Source organism: Apteryx rowi, unplaced genomic scaffold (assembly GCF_003343035.1).
Source record: "Apteryx rowi isolate R43461 unplaced genomic scaffold, aptRow1 scaffold_69, whole genome shotgun sequence".
In the NCBI taxonomy this organism is placed as follows: Eukaryota; Metazoa; Chordata; class Aves; order Apterygiformes; family Apterygidae; genus Apteryx; species Apteryx rowi.
The window spans coordinates 2,416,299-2,433,082 of record NW_020450971.1 but is presented as its reverse complement, the minus strand read 5'-3'; the positions used below and the strand labels follow the sequence as shown (position 1 = coordinate 2,433,082).

The following is a 16,784-nucleotide window of genomic DNA, read 5'->3' as shown; positions in this document are numbered from 1 at the left end:
TCACGTCCCGCACGGAGCCTCTGCGCGGCGCAAGATGGAGGCGGAAGCGGGGCCGGGGGCGGCGGCGGCGGTACCCGCCCTCGCTGCGCCGTCAGGCGCCGGGGGGCGGCCGGCCTGGCCCCTTGCGGCTGTGGGTATGCGTATAATATATCTACGCGGATTTCTAGCAGCCCTGCAGTGCAGTGTAACGGGCGGGTGCTGTGTGAAAAAGGAGCTCTGGGTCTCTGGCCCTTACCTGCCGGAGAGCTCGGCCTTTCTGCTTGTTGGCGGTTTTGTTTTTTGCCACGTTCACCAATTCAGCAGATCTTTGGGAGAAGATTCTTAGAGCAAGCTGAATGCCTGGTAAAATCCGTTCTCTGCTGGCAGGAGAGCCACGCTGAGAGGGACAGCCTGTGACGGACAAGCGAAGTGCAGGGAAAACGGGAGGAATGTGCGCACACAAGAAACAAAGTGTTAAGATACATAGCAAAACTAATGTATTCCTTCAGGATTCAACTTTATCTGTGGATGCATCCAAATCAAACTAATGCATCTGCAGGACTGAATAGTTCAAAACATTTGCAGAAAAGTAAAATACTATGGTAAACACCGGAAAACAAAGGAATGCGGTGCTGGAAGCGGTATGTGTAAACACTCCCCTCTGTAAACATTTAGAGGCCTTGAAATAGCAGATCAGGGCAGAGAAAAGCCCTGCTAGGACTTAACTTTTTCCTACTGAAATGATGTTCTATTAAAGCAAGAGCAGAATCATTGCCTGTTTCCCAGGTCAAAACAGTGGAAGAATATAGGTACAAATAGGTACAGACCTGCTTTAATTTGCTATTAAAACGTGGACAAACTCTTGAAAGCTGACCACTCAGATTGGTAAGGAAACAGACTTAAGTAAAACCATCTACCGGCGTTTATTGACATAAAACCACATTTTGGGTCACACAGAGATCAAAACATCCAGTTCGCATGGGCTCAAGGCAGAAGATAAGAGCGGGAGCRTCCTGGCGCAAAACTCACTGGAGAGCTCCAAAAAGCCTGGGACAGGCCTCAAGGACACGTTGGAGACTGAATGAGTGAGCTGCACCGACAGCACCATTGCTCGCGGGCAGTGCCGATGCTAACGGAGCGTTCACCAAGGATGGGCCCAGGGTCACATCCCAATTTGGCCCTGGAGCCAGGAGTGCTCCGTTTCCAGCTATTCCTCCAGGGTTCGCACGGCCAAAGCACGCTCGTGAGCTGGAGGGTGCTGGCACGGAGACGCGGCTGCTCRAGGAGCCCGAGCCCTCAACGGCTCAAAGCATGGCTGGGAGTAGGTAAATACAGGTGTGTTTTAAAGGCACTACAAGGCTTATTTAAAAAGCTTTCATGTCTTCTTCTAGCGGTAAAAACACATAGAGAAGAAATGTCACAGTGCATGGCCTGAACTTGGCAAYGCGAGCACAGCCAGTAATACAAGATGGGAGGCAGCTATATACCAACGCTGACGGAGGAGGGGCAGCGGGACACCTGCCCATCCCCAGGGATGAGAGCGCGTTAGGCCTTAAAGGACGACGCAAGTCATTTGGTGGAATTCTACTGTGCTTGAGGGTTTCCTTGCTGTAAATTCTTGCCTGCAGAATCAAATGGTAAAAGAGGCTCAGAAACTGTTTCTGACAAAGTGAGACACACAGATCTGTAGAATACTTCAGTACACTTCCAGCACAGTCAGGTTCGGTGTAATAAAAATACCATATAAAGAGATTAAAAACAAACAACCAAGAACACTTTTACTAAATAGTACTCCACTACTAACCTATATATATATATTTATTTATTTGTAGAATATTGTATAGTAAATCCTTAGCAGTCTGTAACTTAGTGCAGTTACAATGATCTGTCGTTTTGGGGCAGAACTGCAGCTGCAGTTCATTAGTTTGACCCTGGTTTCATGCTTGCTTGGTTGGTTTTTCTCTATATTTTAAGAATGAGGTAGGGGGAGAGGGAGGAAGTCACAGAAGAACTTGGGGTAGCAGAATGCGATTCCAGCTGAAACATGGCCAGGACACCAGACTTTCATGCATTATGGAGAAATTACAAARATATAAAGTCAGCAGAAAGGGGAAGTATTAGAGACGTGTTCAAAACTGAAAGCTTATTTCCATGCTTGAATCACCTTTCTGTCCTTCCCTCCTGTTGTGAAATATTTGGAAAATACTGCAAATATTTAAAGAAAAAGACCTGTACTTTTAAGTTAACCAGTACAACAAAGGGCAAAGGACTGGTACTTCAAAAAAACAAAAAACAAAAAACAACAACAAAAAACCCAACCAAAGAACTGGCCTTAGGACCTTGACTGTCCTGGGAAGCCGTTTCCAGGAGCAGGAAGCAGAAGCCGTGCTCCACGCAGGCACAGCTGTYGGCRGTGTGATCCCGGCTGCTTCGTTTAGCCAGAAGAAATGAAATTATGGCAAGTTTAGACAGGTTGTAGATTTTGGTGCTCTGGCCTATATATTTGCATGAGACCAACTGAACTGCTGTGGTTTGGAGACCAGTAATCTGCATTTTCATCTGTGTCACATGATCCAGTCTCCCTGCTTTTATGACCACCATGTGCATTTTAAGTTTCTACTTAAAACCAGGCTTCAGCATAATTTATATATATATATWTTTTTTCCCCTAACAGTACTACAATATTCAAGCACATGTATCTTATAAGAGGTTATTCTCTCTGTCCTTCAGATGAAGGAGATTGGGAGGGAGATGGAGAAACTGCCTCTCCCCCCCCCCTCCAAACACTGTCTCTCAAACTTATATGCTACATCTCAGAAATGGTACATCATGAAATGAGTCTGAAGTAAGTCCATTTATAACAGAAGGCTTTTATACACATATCATACATTTCACAATGTGGTTTTAACCTCCAAAACCACGGCCTAATAACAAAGGAAGATTTGTTCTTTTTTAATTTAAGAATTATTTAATTGATTTAACACACAAAAGGTGTTCTTGGACTCTCCAAGCTGATGATGCTCGGGGCGTTTTTCGTCTTCAATATAAACATCACCAGCAGGCTCCCCCAATCAGTTTTAAGTGTGCATTTGTTTATTTTAACATAACTGCTCCTATTTTTTTGCTCTAAACCTTTAGCACTGCCTACATAAAACAAGAAGGTGCAATAAATTAGACTCAATTAGTGGTTACTCCCTAACAAGAAGACAAATCCCCAGTTATCCCCCGTTCCCCATTATAGCTGTCACTGAGCTGTTACTTAAGTGAACAGAGTAAGAGAGACGTGAACGTCATTTCGTTTTCAGGACGCCAGCGCGAGGGGCCAGTTAGCCAGGGCCGGGCTCCTGCCTGAGCCCACTCCCCGCATCGCCCCTTCGCCGGAAGCGGATGCCATTTCTGGACTTTCTAAGATATAGGGCCCTCTAGGGGGGGTGGATGATAATTCACTGGAAAGCGTTTAAGCTCTGTCAGTRTCTGTCCATGGCTTCATTGTTTCTGCAAACAACAGTGGAAAGGGTTGTTCCCCCCCCCCCCCCATGAGAAGATGCCTCCCCGAAGCAGACCCTATCTATCTCGAACTCGAGCACGCCGCAGCAAGCAGCTTCATCCGCCTCTGCAAGGCGGCAGCCAGCCGTGTCTYGATGGAATTCACACAGACGAGGAAAGGAGGGAAATTACGGAGGATTTGTCACGGTGTGCTTGCACAAGGTTAGCTTTCACCTTCTTATCCTTCCACGCAGGTGGAGTTACCTGCCGGCAGATTTCTCTGCCCTTCAGGGCAAGGCAGGGCCAATGACTTCCTATGCGCTCGTAAAGCGTTCACTGCGTTATGAGCATTACCAGATACAAACACTGGAATTTCAGGACAAATTAGGCAAAAACATTCTTAGACTTATACCTGCAAGCTCACTATTGCTCTGAAGACTAAGCTGATGTAAAAAAAAGGAAAATTGCTAAAGAATATCCTCAGGAAACTAATGAATCCAAGTCTGTACACCCTGTCTGCTCTCTTGTAGCTGAGCACGTTTGCGCACCACCCTCAAATGCTCCTTAAGAAATTCCTTTGAGAGATGTGTTTAACGGAAGTACATAGGATACAGAAACCTTACCTCTTCAGCAGCTTTTGTTCATGACCTGGCACGCATGATTCAAATTCAAAGCTACTTAAATTACCTAGACAACTGGAAGGAGATAAAACGTTGCCAGTAGCGTGCTTCTGTGACTCAAAATTCAGCATCTGCCTTGATAAAAGCCTGACCTTTGGGCCAGTGAGCCAGCGTTCTGCAGAAAATGCTTTCCAAAAACAGTATGAAAAAGGAAGAGCAGCTTAAAAGAAGATCCTTTAGCCATACTAAAATGAAGGCACCTGGGGAAGGGTAACAATGTGTAGGAGCTGTGTGCTGATAAACTGGACTCCATCAAACCTGAGAACATGATGCTTCAGGCAGCAGCTGCAGAGGCTCCAAAATTTACTGGCGAGCGCCTGCTTACGGCAGGCTGCCGGAGTACAGTGTTTCTGCATGCTTCTGCAATGCCAAACAGCAAAGTAAGTTTTAGAATAATATTAATCCTAGCATTATTTACCATATCACATTCCATCGGTGCCTCACAAGCTGACATTTGTCCCACTGATTTCATTTAGTATAAAATGGGACTAAATTTAATCCCAATAATTTGACTTTGTCAGCAAAGCAGTAATATTCAATGCAAGAGTTTTGCTCCCTGCTCCCTTGGTGGCAGCAAGTACACGTGCACGGGAGCCAAGTGAGACATTGCTGCAGTGAAGGCCATACCAGCTAATTCAAAACTGAAATTGGTGGATTGCAGAGTTTCGGATTGCAGAGCAGCAAGGTAAACAGAGTTTACTTTGCGACAGTTCAAAGCCTCCACTTACCAAACACCCAGGACTTCTCAGATTTCAGGAGAGGACAGCCTTTTTCAAAGGCTACAAGAAGCTTAATCATTCCTGCCTTCAATGTCAGTCTATTAAACTTGCGGCTACTTGTGATTATCACAGATAATGTATATTAGCAAGACAAATACAGAGATTTTGTGTTGTATCTAGTTCCAAAAAGCGTTTGACCCAGGATTTGGGGATTCCTGGCTAGCTAGTAAATGTCTGCTTTTTTATACAGGTTGTTATAAATAAGATGTTTCACTGAATTCAGATCAGGGTCCTTCAGATCCTCCAGCTACCTTCTCTGAAGCYGTGTAACCTTCGGAGAGATAACCTTAAGATCCAGATGTGGTAAGCTGGAGCGGTTGCCATTCAGAGCAGGTACCGTTTGTATTATTCTATAGACAGTGAGGTTGTGCAACTTCACATCAGGGTGACTCACTGGTTTGAGGTATTCCTCTTGCAGGATGCCAAAGCCTGGGAGGTACAGTTCAAAGGAAATGCTACTGTGTGTTAGATAAAGGACTTTCAGTTAAGGAAGGTATTTAACGCTTTCAGTGACAGTGAACAACCTGGATATATAGTTGTGAGGCAAGTTCAGATTTGCTGCAGGTATAAAAGCCAGGTTTGCTGATGCGTCTGATCTCACTGCGATTYGGCAGCCCGGTCAGCCAGTCCCGCCAAGCTGGAATGACTCACATGAATGACCTGTTTTCTGTTACATTCAAAAGATAAGATTTTCCATCTCCACAAAATGCATTTTCACTGATATAAGTCCATTATGTTCCATTTTAGCCTTGGGTCTGCAAAAGCTGCCGAATGACAAAAGGTGGTAGAAAACAAATGTTTGAGCTTATACTAAGTGAGGCTGAGATAGAGTATCGCATCCATCCTGTGCACCGCGACACAAGCCTGAGGCGGCAGGCTGAGCTGCTTTTCGTCTGCCTCACTACAGAATTTGCTGCAAAACCCCAGCTGGATACGAATGCCAAAGGAAGAGTGTTCTAGTGAAACTTTTATATATTTTTTATAAATATGTATATATATATAGCACCAGAACCCCAACAACAACAAAACAGTCACAGCTAAAACAGACCTTCAATCTGAAATGAGAAGGTTCACATACTCCCTTAAGCCAAAATAACGAAAGGTCTAAATTAAACAAACCTAAGCATTTTGGTTGCTATTTCTGTGTAACAACCCCCTATTTTCAAAACCACAAGGGCTAAATGCTGTAGCTTTCCACACCTGTACTGGCACATTAGGTCAATAAGAGGCTGCCCAAGATGACAAAATTACAGGGTTGTGTCTTAATAGAAAGCAAAATTCTCCGTCTTGGAAAGACTCGGATACAGACCTGGTTGTCTTCCCTAGCTCTGCTTTGTGTGGAAAAAGGCAGAACTCACCACCCATAAAATTAGGAGTCAGGAGACAAGTCCACACAGCCCACCGGCTCTGTCGCGCCTCGCTCGATTAGCATGAGCCTCCGTGGATAACCAGCTCCCGGCAACACCAGCTCCTGGCCTCCCCCTCTCCCGGGCACAGCGGGATCCGTCCATCCAGCTCCAGCCGCGCAGGGAGGGTCATCTCGAACGGTCAGGGGGGAGAAACAGGAGTCTGCAGCCTGCAGCATCCGACTAAGAGCCTCCGCGCCGTCTCCCCGTGAGAGCCGCTCCGTGCTAGGTGGAGAGGAGCTGCGGGTCCAGGGAGAGGGTGGATGCAGACAGCCGGGAAGGGACTCTTCTTCCAGCAGCGCCACGAAACGCAGCAGAAGCCGGCACGGCCAATCTGCCTGCCGACGGGGAGCCTGCGGGGGAAGGCGCTGCGGGAGGCAGGCAGAGGTCTTGGCGAACGCAGGGGAAGAAGAAACAGCCCAAAGGAGTACCCGAGCATTCAGTCACTGCTGGCTTTAATACCCGAGAGATGCTTCTAGAAAGCTGGCAAAAATCAGACTCGCTCAGGCTTTGCTCCTTTTCCCTATCCGGACCCAAACTGGAGGGAGGAAGCCCTGCGGAAACGTGCTGCCAGAGACCGCCAGGCAGCCCCCACTAATGAAATCAGCCGGGGTGAAAGGCGGCGGCTGGGCCACRGTGCTCGGACGGGGATCTTCTTTCCGATACTGCTCCTCCCCGCTTGCCCAGGCACTGCCCAGGCTCTGGCGGGAGGAGATCTGGGCTAGATTTCAGCACAGCCAAACGATTATGTTTTGGGTGGGAGCCCGGCCCTCTCCACGGCAGGAACGCAGGAGAACTCACGCCGAGGGGCTTCCATCGCTTCATGGTTGGCCCTTTTGTCTGGGATATGGAGCGACTGCACAGGCTGCTGCACTGGAGCGCTAAGGCGGCGCTCTCCAGGGGAGGATCCCGCGTGACCTGCCAGCGTTCGCCACCGCTGCTTGCCAGCGGCCCTCCTGCTCCCTCCTGGCCGAGCATCACGCTCGAGGTCGCACAGCTCAGCAGAGCTGGAAASGCGCCTAAGAAACCCCGATTCTCGGTCTTTTCCCAAACAAGGGGAAAGTGACAGCGCTTCCCCCCTCTGCAGTTCACAGAGCTCCTATGCAACGCCGATGAGGAGCGGGTGAGACGCGGCAGGCTGCTCCGCCAGGCCCGATCGCGCACCTGCGCCTTCCCGCCCGCCGCAGGGCTGCCCGCGAGCGCGCCGGCCCTCCCGCGGGACCGAAGCGCTGCCTTGAACTCGGCRCTGTGGGGGAGGAAAGGGCAGAAGCTTTGCACAGCTGGCAGCAGGATCTGCTAAGTCAGCAAAAGAAATACTAAAAAGAGATCACAGAGCATGATTAAAGAAACAGGCTTCGGATGTTACATCTTTATTGTATAGTTTATAATTACCATTATAATAATGGAGGCACAGTCTTAACAGAATAGGAAGTGTGAGACTACGCGTTTCTGTATGTAAAGAAATGTAACAGCACTAAACATTAACTTTCCGTAATAGCATTCATTCCTCTCTCCTTCCTCCATATCAAATCAAAACAAAAAAGACTAACAAATTTAAAATATTTGGTCAGAACTTCCATTTTGAGTACTGAAATAAACACTGTTATTTGCATTGTAAATAAATAAAATTACTTGCTTGCTTCCACTGTGTTTYGCAAGTTTCACATTTTTTTGTATAAAATTTCAAGTGCCTACTCTTTTAAAAGGTTATTAAGATTCAAAAAGTGATTTTTAAAGCCTTGAGCACATGTACTTTGTTCCATTTTTAAATAAAGCACAGGTTTTATAAATAGCTAGTCATAGAAAATAATAAAATAGACAAACTAGTAATACATAATTTCATTTGTAACTGTATATTCCCAAGTGACATTTTAAATTCCTGATTCCAAGTTGCCTCCAACAGGAGTAAAATATTTACATATTAAAACATTTACATTTGGGAAAGCATTTGCCTCTCACATTATTTCACTTGCACTGTACATTCAAACTGAAAAATATTTTGGTTCTTCAACTTAAAGCACCTTATAAAATATTTTAATCACAAGATAAACATTTGGTAAATCAATATTATACATTTACTGGGGGACAGGGAACAACCTGTTTTCAGAGATCTGGACTCRGGATTCCTTGATCCGCTACAATACTCAAATRCAGTGTGTACGAATTCAAGTTCCAAAGACATTTTCAGACACCCAAGAGGAGAACTGGATCGGAAGAGATTGCCTGGGACAGCAGGTCCTGCCGGCTGCTGCTCGCAGGCGTCCCTTCATACAATCCTCTTCCAGGGACCGTTTCCACCACCACCACGTCTAACGAAAGCCACCTCAGAACCCCGTAGCGTTAGAGCCAAAAAGCTTCACCACAATTAAAGCCTAAACGTATCCCCGCCATCCATTCGTTCTGGGGCTAACACTGGTCGCTCCCTTACTTTGTCTTGCACGCAGCTCTCCTGTTCCCTCTCAGCCACCACTGCACTCCTCCTTATTCCCCATGGTCACCTCCGCACCCRACAGAAGTCTCCCAGTTCCAAAAAGCAGTCTTATTTGCTGTAACTGGATCAGATGCTGGGTTTCATATTCAGAGGAAACAGACAAAACCTTAGAAAGAAGCTTTTATATTGGGAGAAAGTTGGAGATAACGCCAGCATTCCTACTGTAAGCATCCAACCTACATACAATTTAGGTGTCTAACTTTAAGTGCTATAAAAATATATATGGAAAGAATTTAATAAGTTCTTCTGACCGCTCCAGGTACCAACCAGGAATTTAACCCTAAATTACTAACTCTGTTTCCTGCAGTAAGACCAGGATGTCATTTACATGCCGTCTGCACCATAACCATGGGCTGGACCAGTGCCTGCAACAGGGATACTCTCATCCGTAAGCATGTTAGTATCTGCCTTGCGTCTTCACTGTATAATTAAGAGGACCAGTTGTCAGCACAATCCAGAGAGGAATGCAGAATACTTCCTGCTTCATCTGCAGCACCTCGCCAAGAACAACACAGAGAACAAGCGGGGATAAACAAGAAAGCTGAAACCTTTTGGAAACAGTTTACGCAGCCTTGAAGCACTGAGAGTTGTTTGCTTATATTCTGTTATTTTCTAGGTAGTTATCTGCTTTGTAAGAAACAGCTTTGTTGTTGAACGTTGAGAACAACACCTTATGGAATGGCTTTGCAGTAGCGTATCTCAGCATTTCTTAACACAATAGATACATGTAGCTATAATCAAAAGATTTAAAAAAGTATATTCACTTAACAATATTAAGTACTTAAACTGCCACAGAAATACACTGTTTCTTAAACTAGTGGCAGCAACAATTACAAATTATGTCATTCTCCGCATTGCAATATGACAAGTATACTGATTTACTAACAACATATTCCATAGCACAACTCTGTTTTCAGATACTGTATTCTCCGCAGTAGCTCTCAAACAAAATGCAAAAGCTATTTAYTTATGACTTTTTGCATATGTGATCTATGCATTGACATCAGTCTTCAAGTTAAAACACAGAACATTACAGAGATCTCTTCATCATATTCTGAATTGGATATTTCTTCTCTAAAACACAAAAAGGAATTACCTGTTCATACCATGGATGATATTTCGTGATGTAGTTCTTCAACATTATTAAACCTAGTAACTGCTTTAGGTAACTGTCTCAGCAAAGGATTTAAAGAACAAGGTTTCCAAAGTAACAAATAGGTAGCTACAGGGTGATGAACACCAACTTTATTTCTCATTGAGAATATTTTTAATATTCATGATTTAATGATCAAAACCTGTGTTTTGAGAATTCAGCTCTGTAACAAATGAAGTTGGGCTTAGTTCACAAAGCCTGGATCTGAACATCCCAAACTAAGGAAGTTTAGATTTATGGAGTGGATTCTGGACCGTTCCTGGTATATAGACACTTAACATATCTTTACAGGCAACTGATATCTCCCAGATACAACACTGACGTAATGGATTCTTTGATGATGTTAGATATCTGCAAATACTCAACTGTAGAGATTTCAAAGGTAGCTTCTGTGACCCCAGTCCAAACTAGTTTGATTCACTTAAGGAGTGCTTTTAGATTCTGGTAGTCAGTGCTAACTACTTTAAACATTGTTACCTTTTAAAAAGCCAAACATTTCAGCTAATAGCATATCACACTCTTATCATACTCAGATGCTGCAAGAGTTTTCAGCTTAGGAGAGGTTGGGAGAGAGCAGACCTCCTGCCCATCCAACCTTCGAGCAGACAGTCTCCATAGGAGGAGTGTACAGGGGCACGGATGCACAGAGCTAAATGGGGATATGGTGTTAGGAAGCAAACCCAAATCCTCTGTCTTTTCTGCCTAGCAGGAATCCACAGCACAGATGAGAGGTTTGGAAGCCAGGAGTGTGAAAAGCTGGAACCAGATGTTTACAGAAGAAAAGAGAGGAGCCATTTCTGGTAAAAGGGTACGAAAACAACAGTGATCCTGGAAGTTTTGAAGTAAGGCACATCTACCTGCAAACACAGAACTCTCTCTATTTTACAGATACAGCAATATATTAATTTTAAACACAGTATTAAACTTGACTGTGCAAAAAGAAGCCTGTTACAAGGCTGGGAAATGAATTTCTGGTTCCTTAATTTCCTTAATTGTATTTTGATATTTTGCCAAAAAATGCAATACTACAAGCTCCGTGGCATGATAACACAGCTTTGTTTGCAAGCATTAGCAGTCATTGCCCCGTTTTCATTAAGCCTAGTTTAAAAACAAAAGAAATACTGGAAGGTCACTGCAAATAAACTCATCTTCAACATTAAAAATGAAGTATCTGTGTAGATGAGAGATTACACCCCAGAAAGGTAGAAAAGCCATCTGTAAATCCAGACCTCCAGAAATGATCAGTGCATGTGCAGACTTTAGACAGCTGTTCAGTTTTTTTTCCTTTCCTTTTCTTTTTTTTCTTCCCCCCTCCTTCAAGTCTCTCACAATGCTGTGTCATTATCTTCTCCAAAATCCCCCACCAAAAGCGAATGCTTGTCTGGTTCATTAAGAACTATGCTGTTCACTGAACGCTTGTCTGAAAAGAGAGAATTTATAGAGGCTCTGCTGTAGTTGATGATTCGATCCATTAAGCTCAGTTTAGGAGAGCCTGTCCCAGTTTCATCAATTCCAATATGGACACTAATTTCTGATGGACTCTTGTGTCTTATTTGGCCACGGGCCTGGAACTCAAGTTTCTCAGAACTTGGTTTCTGATACCTAAGGAAGGAAAAAAACAGAGGAACACAATACATCTCAGGTAAAGTTCCTAAAATATGGGAAGAGACTGTCCTGTAAGTGCTATAATCATGTGCAATCAGCAGACATTTATAATTGACCCATTATGTAGTGCTGAAAGTTTCAGATTGCTCAAGACTATTGTATAACCAGAAGTTAATTCAATGCTTTTTGGCCAGGACACAGAAGAACAGGTAAAGCGAAGCAGACAAGTATCATTCAGTATTTAACTGCTTCAGCGCTCGCTGAACGTCTGCAAAACGTACTGGCAAAACGCATCTACTGAGAGTGGGCCACTGTAGCTAGCGCACTGCCAATCCTACCCCGCTTCCTCCGAAGCCTACAATATGTTAGTTAAATAGCGACACACCATTCCTACCCCAGCGCCACGCTCCTCCCAGCTGTGGGGTAAGGAACAGCAGCAGCAGCATGACAAATGCGGCAGCTTGCTTTCTTTATGGCAACAATCCTAAGCGTTAGAAGTGTGGCGTTTGCAGCTGTCTTGCCTCAGAAGCTGCACTTTTCGGAAGAAGTCAGCAATGTTCTGACGAGATTTCTCAGAAATATACCACGGGCACTAAGGATTTTTAAATTCTGAACACGTTCCCGTTTTGTGCGTTTCTCTTCATGTTAGAAGTTACATTTTTAAACAGTACTGTCCAAATCGTCTTAGACCATTTGACTACTCCTCTCAAGCAAAACCAAAAGCAAGTATCATCAAGTCCTGAAGGCAGCCACTGCTAAACACAGACTTGCCTGAATTGTTTTTCCAAAAGCTTCAAAATCTGGCATAGCCCCACACTCATTTTCTCCTATTTAAAGGGAGAGACCTGAACTTCAAAACCAAGTAACAAACTGCACAGAATTGCTCGTACTCACATCTTCAACAGCAGAGAAGAAAGCACAACGGAAACGGAGGAGGCAGCCATTGCTGCAGATCCCATCCAGGGTTGCAAAACCAAACCGATGGGCAGAAAGACTCCTTGAAAAAGAAAATAGTGATGAGTTCAGAGCAAGAACATAGCATTCCTCCTATATGGATCCAATGCCTTGTATAAAAACACATAAAACTCCACATGAATTGTCTAAATTTTAGCTGTATTTTAATACATTAAATAAATGTGATTTTAGCTTAGTGTTAAATAAAAAATACTTAATACATAAACATTTATCTTCTATCTCAGCTAGAACCTGCAGGTGAATACAGCCAAGTATGTAATTTTTTATACAATTCCTGAAATTCACTGATAAACATTGCCTTGCCAGCCTTGGAGCAAACCATTTATTCACAGGATCTAGGCATGTGTTTTATGGCTCATTCAATAAACAGGTTATCTTAAAGTTACTATGATACGCTGAACATATCCATAAGAGGCATAACGTGGGAAGACGATGGCTCACAACTACACCACTGCAATCCTTGCAGGTAAAGAACTCTGCACGTCCTGTCAGTCAGAAATACAGAAAACTGATACTATTCCATACAATAGTAAATCATTGCCATCTTCTACTCACAAAGCATAATCTTACTACCACAGGGAAATATTTACGTACCAGCAGCTATGGGAACTCCAATAAGATTATAAATTAGAGCAAAGACAAAGTTGATCCGGATCCTTTTGACAGTCTTCCTTGATAAATCTATACTTGCTACCACATCCATCAAGTCGTCCTGCAAATTGACATGTTTATGGGAGAGGTCAAACAGAAATAAAGCCATGCATGCAGCTTCATCCTACTCCTGTTTTAAAGCTAACTACCATACGCTGGACATAATAAACTCAATGTAGGAAGCATTCTGTAGGCTGCTCTAGTTTGCCTGCAGAGAACCCAAAAATGAGCTTCAACCTTAGCTTGTGGACTCCAGATGTCACCATAATCCAAAAAAATGTACACAGCACCACTTGGTACAGCTCTGGAAAACTTACTACAATTTCTGTCATGGTATTCTTGAAATGTAGGAAGATGGGATTATAACCGAGGAGGTACTCCGGTATGTTACTGTAATATAATTTGCATTTGCCAAAGGTCAGGTCACTTTTTCCCCCTCTTTTGCCCATTCTCAAACTTTAATTTCCAAACTATCTGTAATACCTAGAAAAAAGATGGGCAAAGTTTCCTTCCTAAGATAGTTACTACTCCTAAACAACAAGGCAAAAAGAATCTCTTCCCTGCTCCATTTCTCCTGGCCTATAAAGGTAGTACACATCACCTCAGCAGTGGCCTGAATCACTCAYGACATCCTTGGCCTGCCTACCTGCCCTATCATTTCCCTTTAACGAAACATCCTTATTTCTTACCTTAATTAGAACCACATCAGCTGCCTCAATGGCCACATCAGTGCCTGTGCCAATAGCAATTCCCACGTTAGCCATAGCAAGAGCTGGCGAGTCATTGATACCATCTCCAACCATGGCCACTCGTTTTCCTTCGTCTTGTAACTGTTTCACTTTGGCTACTTTGTGGGATGGAAGAACCTCTGCAAACACTTTGGTGATGCCAACCTAAAGACAGAGAAAGTACAAAATGAGCTATCAAAGCTTTTGCCCCTGAATTGATTTGCTTAATTTTTTTTTCTTTTTAAATAAACACTTTCAAGCATAATTTGGTAATAATATGACTGTAAGAGTTGAAACCCATGTTAATCACTCATGAACCAAAGACCAAACTCAACTGAGATCAAAATAGCTCCGAATTCAAAGTTGATGCTGCTCCCAATTAGAAACGCTTTAGTGCCTCTCTTATTCGGAATTTGTTGACATTAGCATGCCAGCTGTGTCAGCCACAAAGCATACCAACAAGACACAATGTCTTTCTTCCTGTAAGTGGACTGTAGCAAGATTCAGACCCAAAGACATTCAAAACAGCTTACCTGAGAGGCAATAGATCTTGCTGTTTTGCTGTTGTCACCAGTCATTAGGACAACTTCTAATCCCATACTCTTCAAAGTGTAGACAGCCAGCTCAGCTTCCGGTTTCACAGTATCAGCAATAGCTATCAAGCCACAAAGCACTCCTAAAGGAGCAAACAAAAAAATGCATTCCCCATAAAGACCTTCTATCACTCTAAGGGGAAAAAACAAACAAGTTTTCTTTTCAGCAAGACCAATTCCAGAAACAATGATACAGACACAATTTTGTGGGGCAATGCAAYGCAGAATGGGAACAGTCATCAGGGCATATTTAATTTAAGACAATACTGAGAGTGAATTGTCCAACAAAGAATTTCCTGTTTTCCTTTCTTCCTTTTCACTCTCCTTGAAGTCTTTGCATTAAGTCCAACCCTCCTAACAACTGAGAAAAGCAGGAAGAGGCCTTCCTCCTTTGAAAGTGTTACAAAACTTCAGCTAATTATCTCTTTTATTATTCTACTTCAGGTTTAACTACCAAGGTGTCAAATGTCTCCCTCATCACTTTCTATTTAAAAGGGCACAAATCAGCCTCTGAATGAAGGAGGACAGCAATGAACTCACCATCAATAGCCGCCAGAACTGCTGTGCGACCTCTCCGTTCATGTTCAGTCATGGCTTTATCTACTTCACTTTTTACAAGGAGGCCATTTCTATTCATCCATTCCCGGTTCCCAATGAGAACAGAGTATTTCTGAGATGTCAAAGTAGCTGAAAGAAGAAAATACAATTCTACCATCATACGGATAACCAGAAAGCTTCCCTCCAGCTAATCCTATCCAGGTTCTCCCAGTGGGATACCATTACAGAAAATCTAAACAATGAAGATTTACTTTCTTTCTGTCCCACCAATCTTTTCATAGGTTCTTGACAGGAAGGACACTGACAATTCTTCAATAATAGACTGTTACCACTTCAGTTAGCCAAGAACCATTGGAATAGGGACAGCATAGCACAAAGCCCCTTTCTCAGTGGATCAGAAATACATTCCAACATAGTGTAAGAGCTAACAAAGAGCTGCTCTTGACTGAAAACCAGTCGGTTGTGCAAATACACATGGTCATTTTTGGCTAGCAAATGGTAACTTGGGCCAAAGCAAATGTAAAGAAAAGAGAGCAATGAGAGATGATTTCTAGATGATTTTCTAGCTCCATATTTAATGTGTAATTGTACAAACCCCAATGGAACATTTTTATCCTAATGTGCTGAGTGATGTATGAACATGAAATAAAATAATGAGCAACTGTATTTCATGTGGGCCTTGATGAAAGCTCAGTTTTCCAGGAACAAAAAATAGTGACTTCATTCTTAAGGATCCTGAATAAGGCACACAAATCAAAACTTTTCTTGCTATCCACCTTATTCTATACACCTGAGTTAGCTTACTTGGTAGGTCAGCATCAATAATCAAAGCAGGCTGCATTGATTCCTCAACGTCTTCCTCAATTTTCACAAGTGTCACATTTTTAATATTGTTTTCTTCAATCATTTTATTTTTCCGGTAGAGTAACGCTTCAATATTGGTGACTTTACAGCTAATGCCACAGCCTGGAACTACCTGAAAATCTGTACATGTCCCAAGAGTTTCCGAATCCAGTTCCTGAAGAAAAAGGAAGCAAACTTGGATAACTTAAATACATAAAAGCATGCTGCACTTACAAAACTCACCCAATAAACAGTTGTCAAATCAACTCTGTAAGAGGAGCACAAAAATATCCCCACATCAAAATATAAGTTTAAGCATCCAGTGCAGCTAATATGGTATCAAATGATCTACGTGGCTTCATAATTTTCAGCTTTCTGATTGAATACATCAATTGCTTTATAAGTGATGCAAGATTATTCACAAATATTACGAAAGCACTGAAGGAGGGGTTCTTCCTTAATACAAGCTTCTCTTTTCTGATAAAAAGTACTTTACCTTTTTGCAATATTTTGTTATTGCTACTCCAAGAGGGTGTTCGCTATTACTTTCGGCGGTCCCCACAATCGCCAGCATTTTATTATGTGGTATTCGGTTACTCTCCACTAGAAACCTCACCTGCATCACTTCTGGTGTCCCATGAGTGATTGTACCTGTTTTGTCAAATACAACCACCTTTACCTGCAGCAAAACAGGAAGATTTCATTCAATGAACAAGGCTTTAATGTACAGCTTCCTCAGAAAACTCCACTTTTCACCAAACTTACTACCATGCCACCTACAAACAGCTAGTGACCTTCTCAGGCAGGAATCAGCAGCATGCCATTGACAGCAGCCTTCAGAGTTCTGGTAAAAATAG

The 16,784-nt window shown here is 43.2% G+C and overlaps 1 protein-coding gene and 1 long non-coding RNA gene across 4 annotated transcripts in view; one reads left to right on the top strand and one right to left on the bottom strand.

Annotated features, from left to right (window-relative positions):
* The first annotated feature begins 59 nt into the window (after positions 1–59).
* LOC112975783 lies at positions 60–8,809 on the top strand. Its single transcript, XR_003256758.1, has 2 exons — positions 60–5,227; positions 5,672–8,809. It is a non-coding gene; the product is annotated as an uncharacterized LOC112975783 (long non-coding RNA).
* ATP7A (ATPase copper transporting alpha) overlaps positions 7,685–16,784 on the bottom strand; it is a 22,265-nt gene continuing 13,165 nt past the window's right edge. Inside the window, exons 15-22 of one of the 3 annotated variants that reach the window (XM_026086293.1) lie at positions 16,424–16,606; positions 15,889–16,102; positions 15,067–15,213; positions 14,467–14,609; positions 13,895–14,098; positions 13,149–13,266; positions 12,474–12,576; positions 7,685–11,576 (exon numbers count right to left, since the gene is read on the bottom strand). In XM_026086293.1, the coding sequence (XP_025942078.1) occupies positions 11,300–11,576; positions 12,474–12,576; positions 13,149–13,266; positions 13,895–14,098; positions 14,467–14,609; positions 15,067–15,213; positions 15,889–16,102; positions 16,424–16,606 (1,389 nt within the window). In that variant the 3' untranslated portion in view covers positions 7,685–11,299. The remainder of the gene's footprint in view (positions 11,577–12,473; positions 12,577–13,148; positions 13,267–13,894; positions 14,099–14,466; positions 14,610–15,066; positions 15,214–15,888; positions 16,103–16,423; positions 16,607–16,784) is intronic. The other 2 variants (XM_026086294.1, XM_026086295.1) reach the window with 2 other exon arrangements.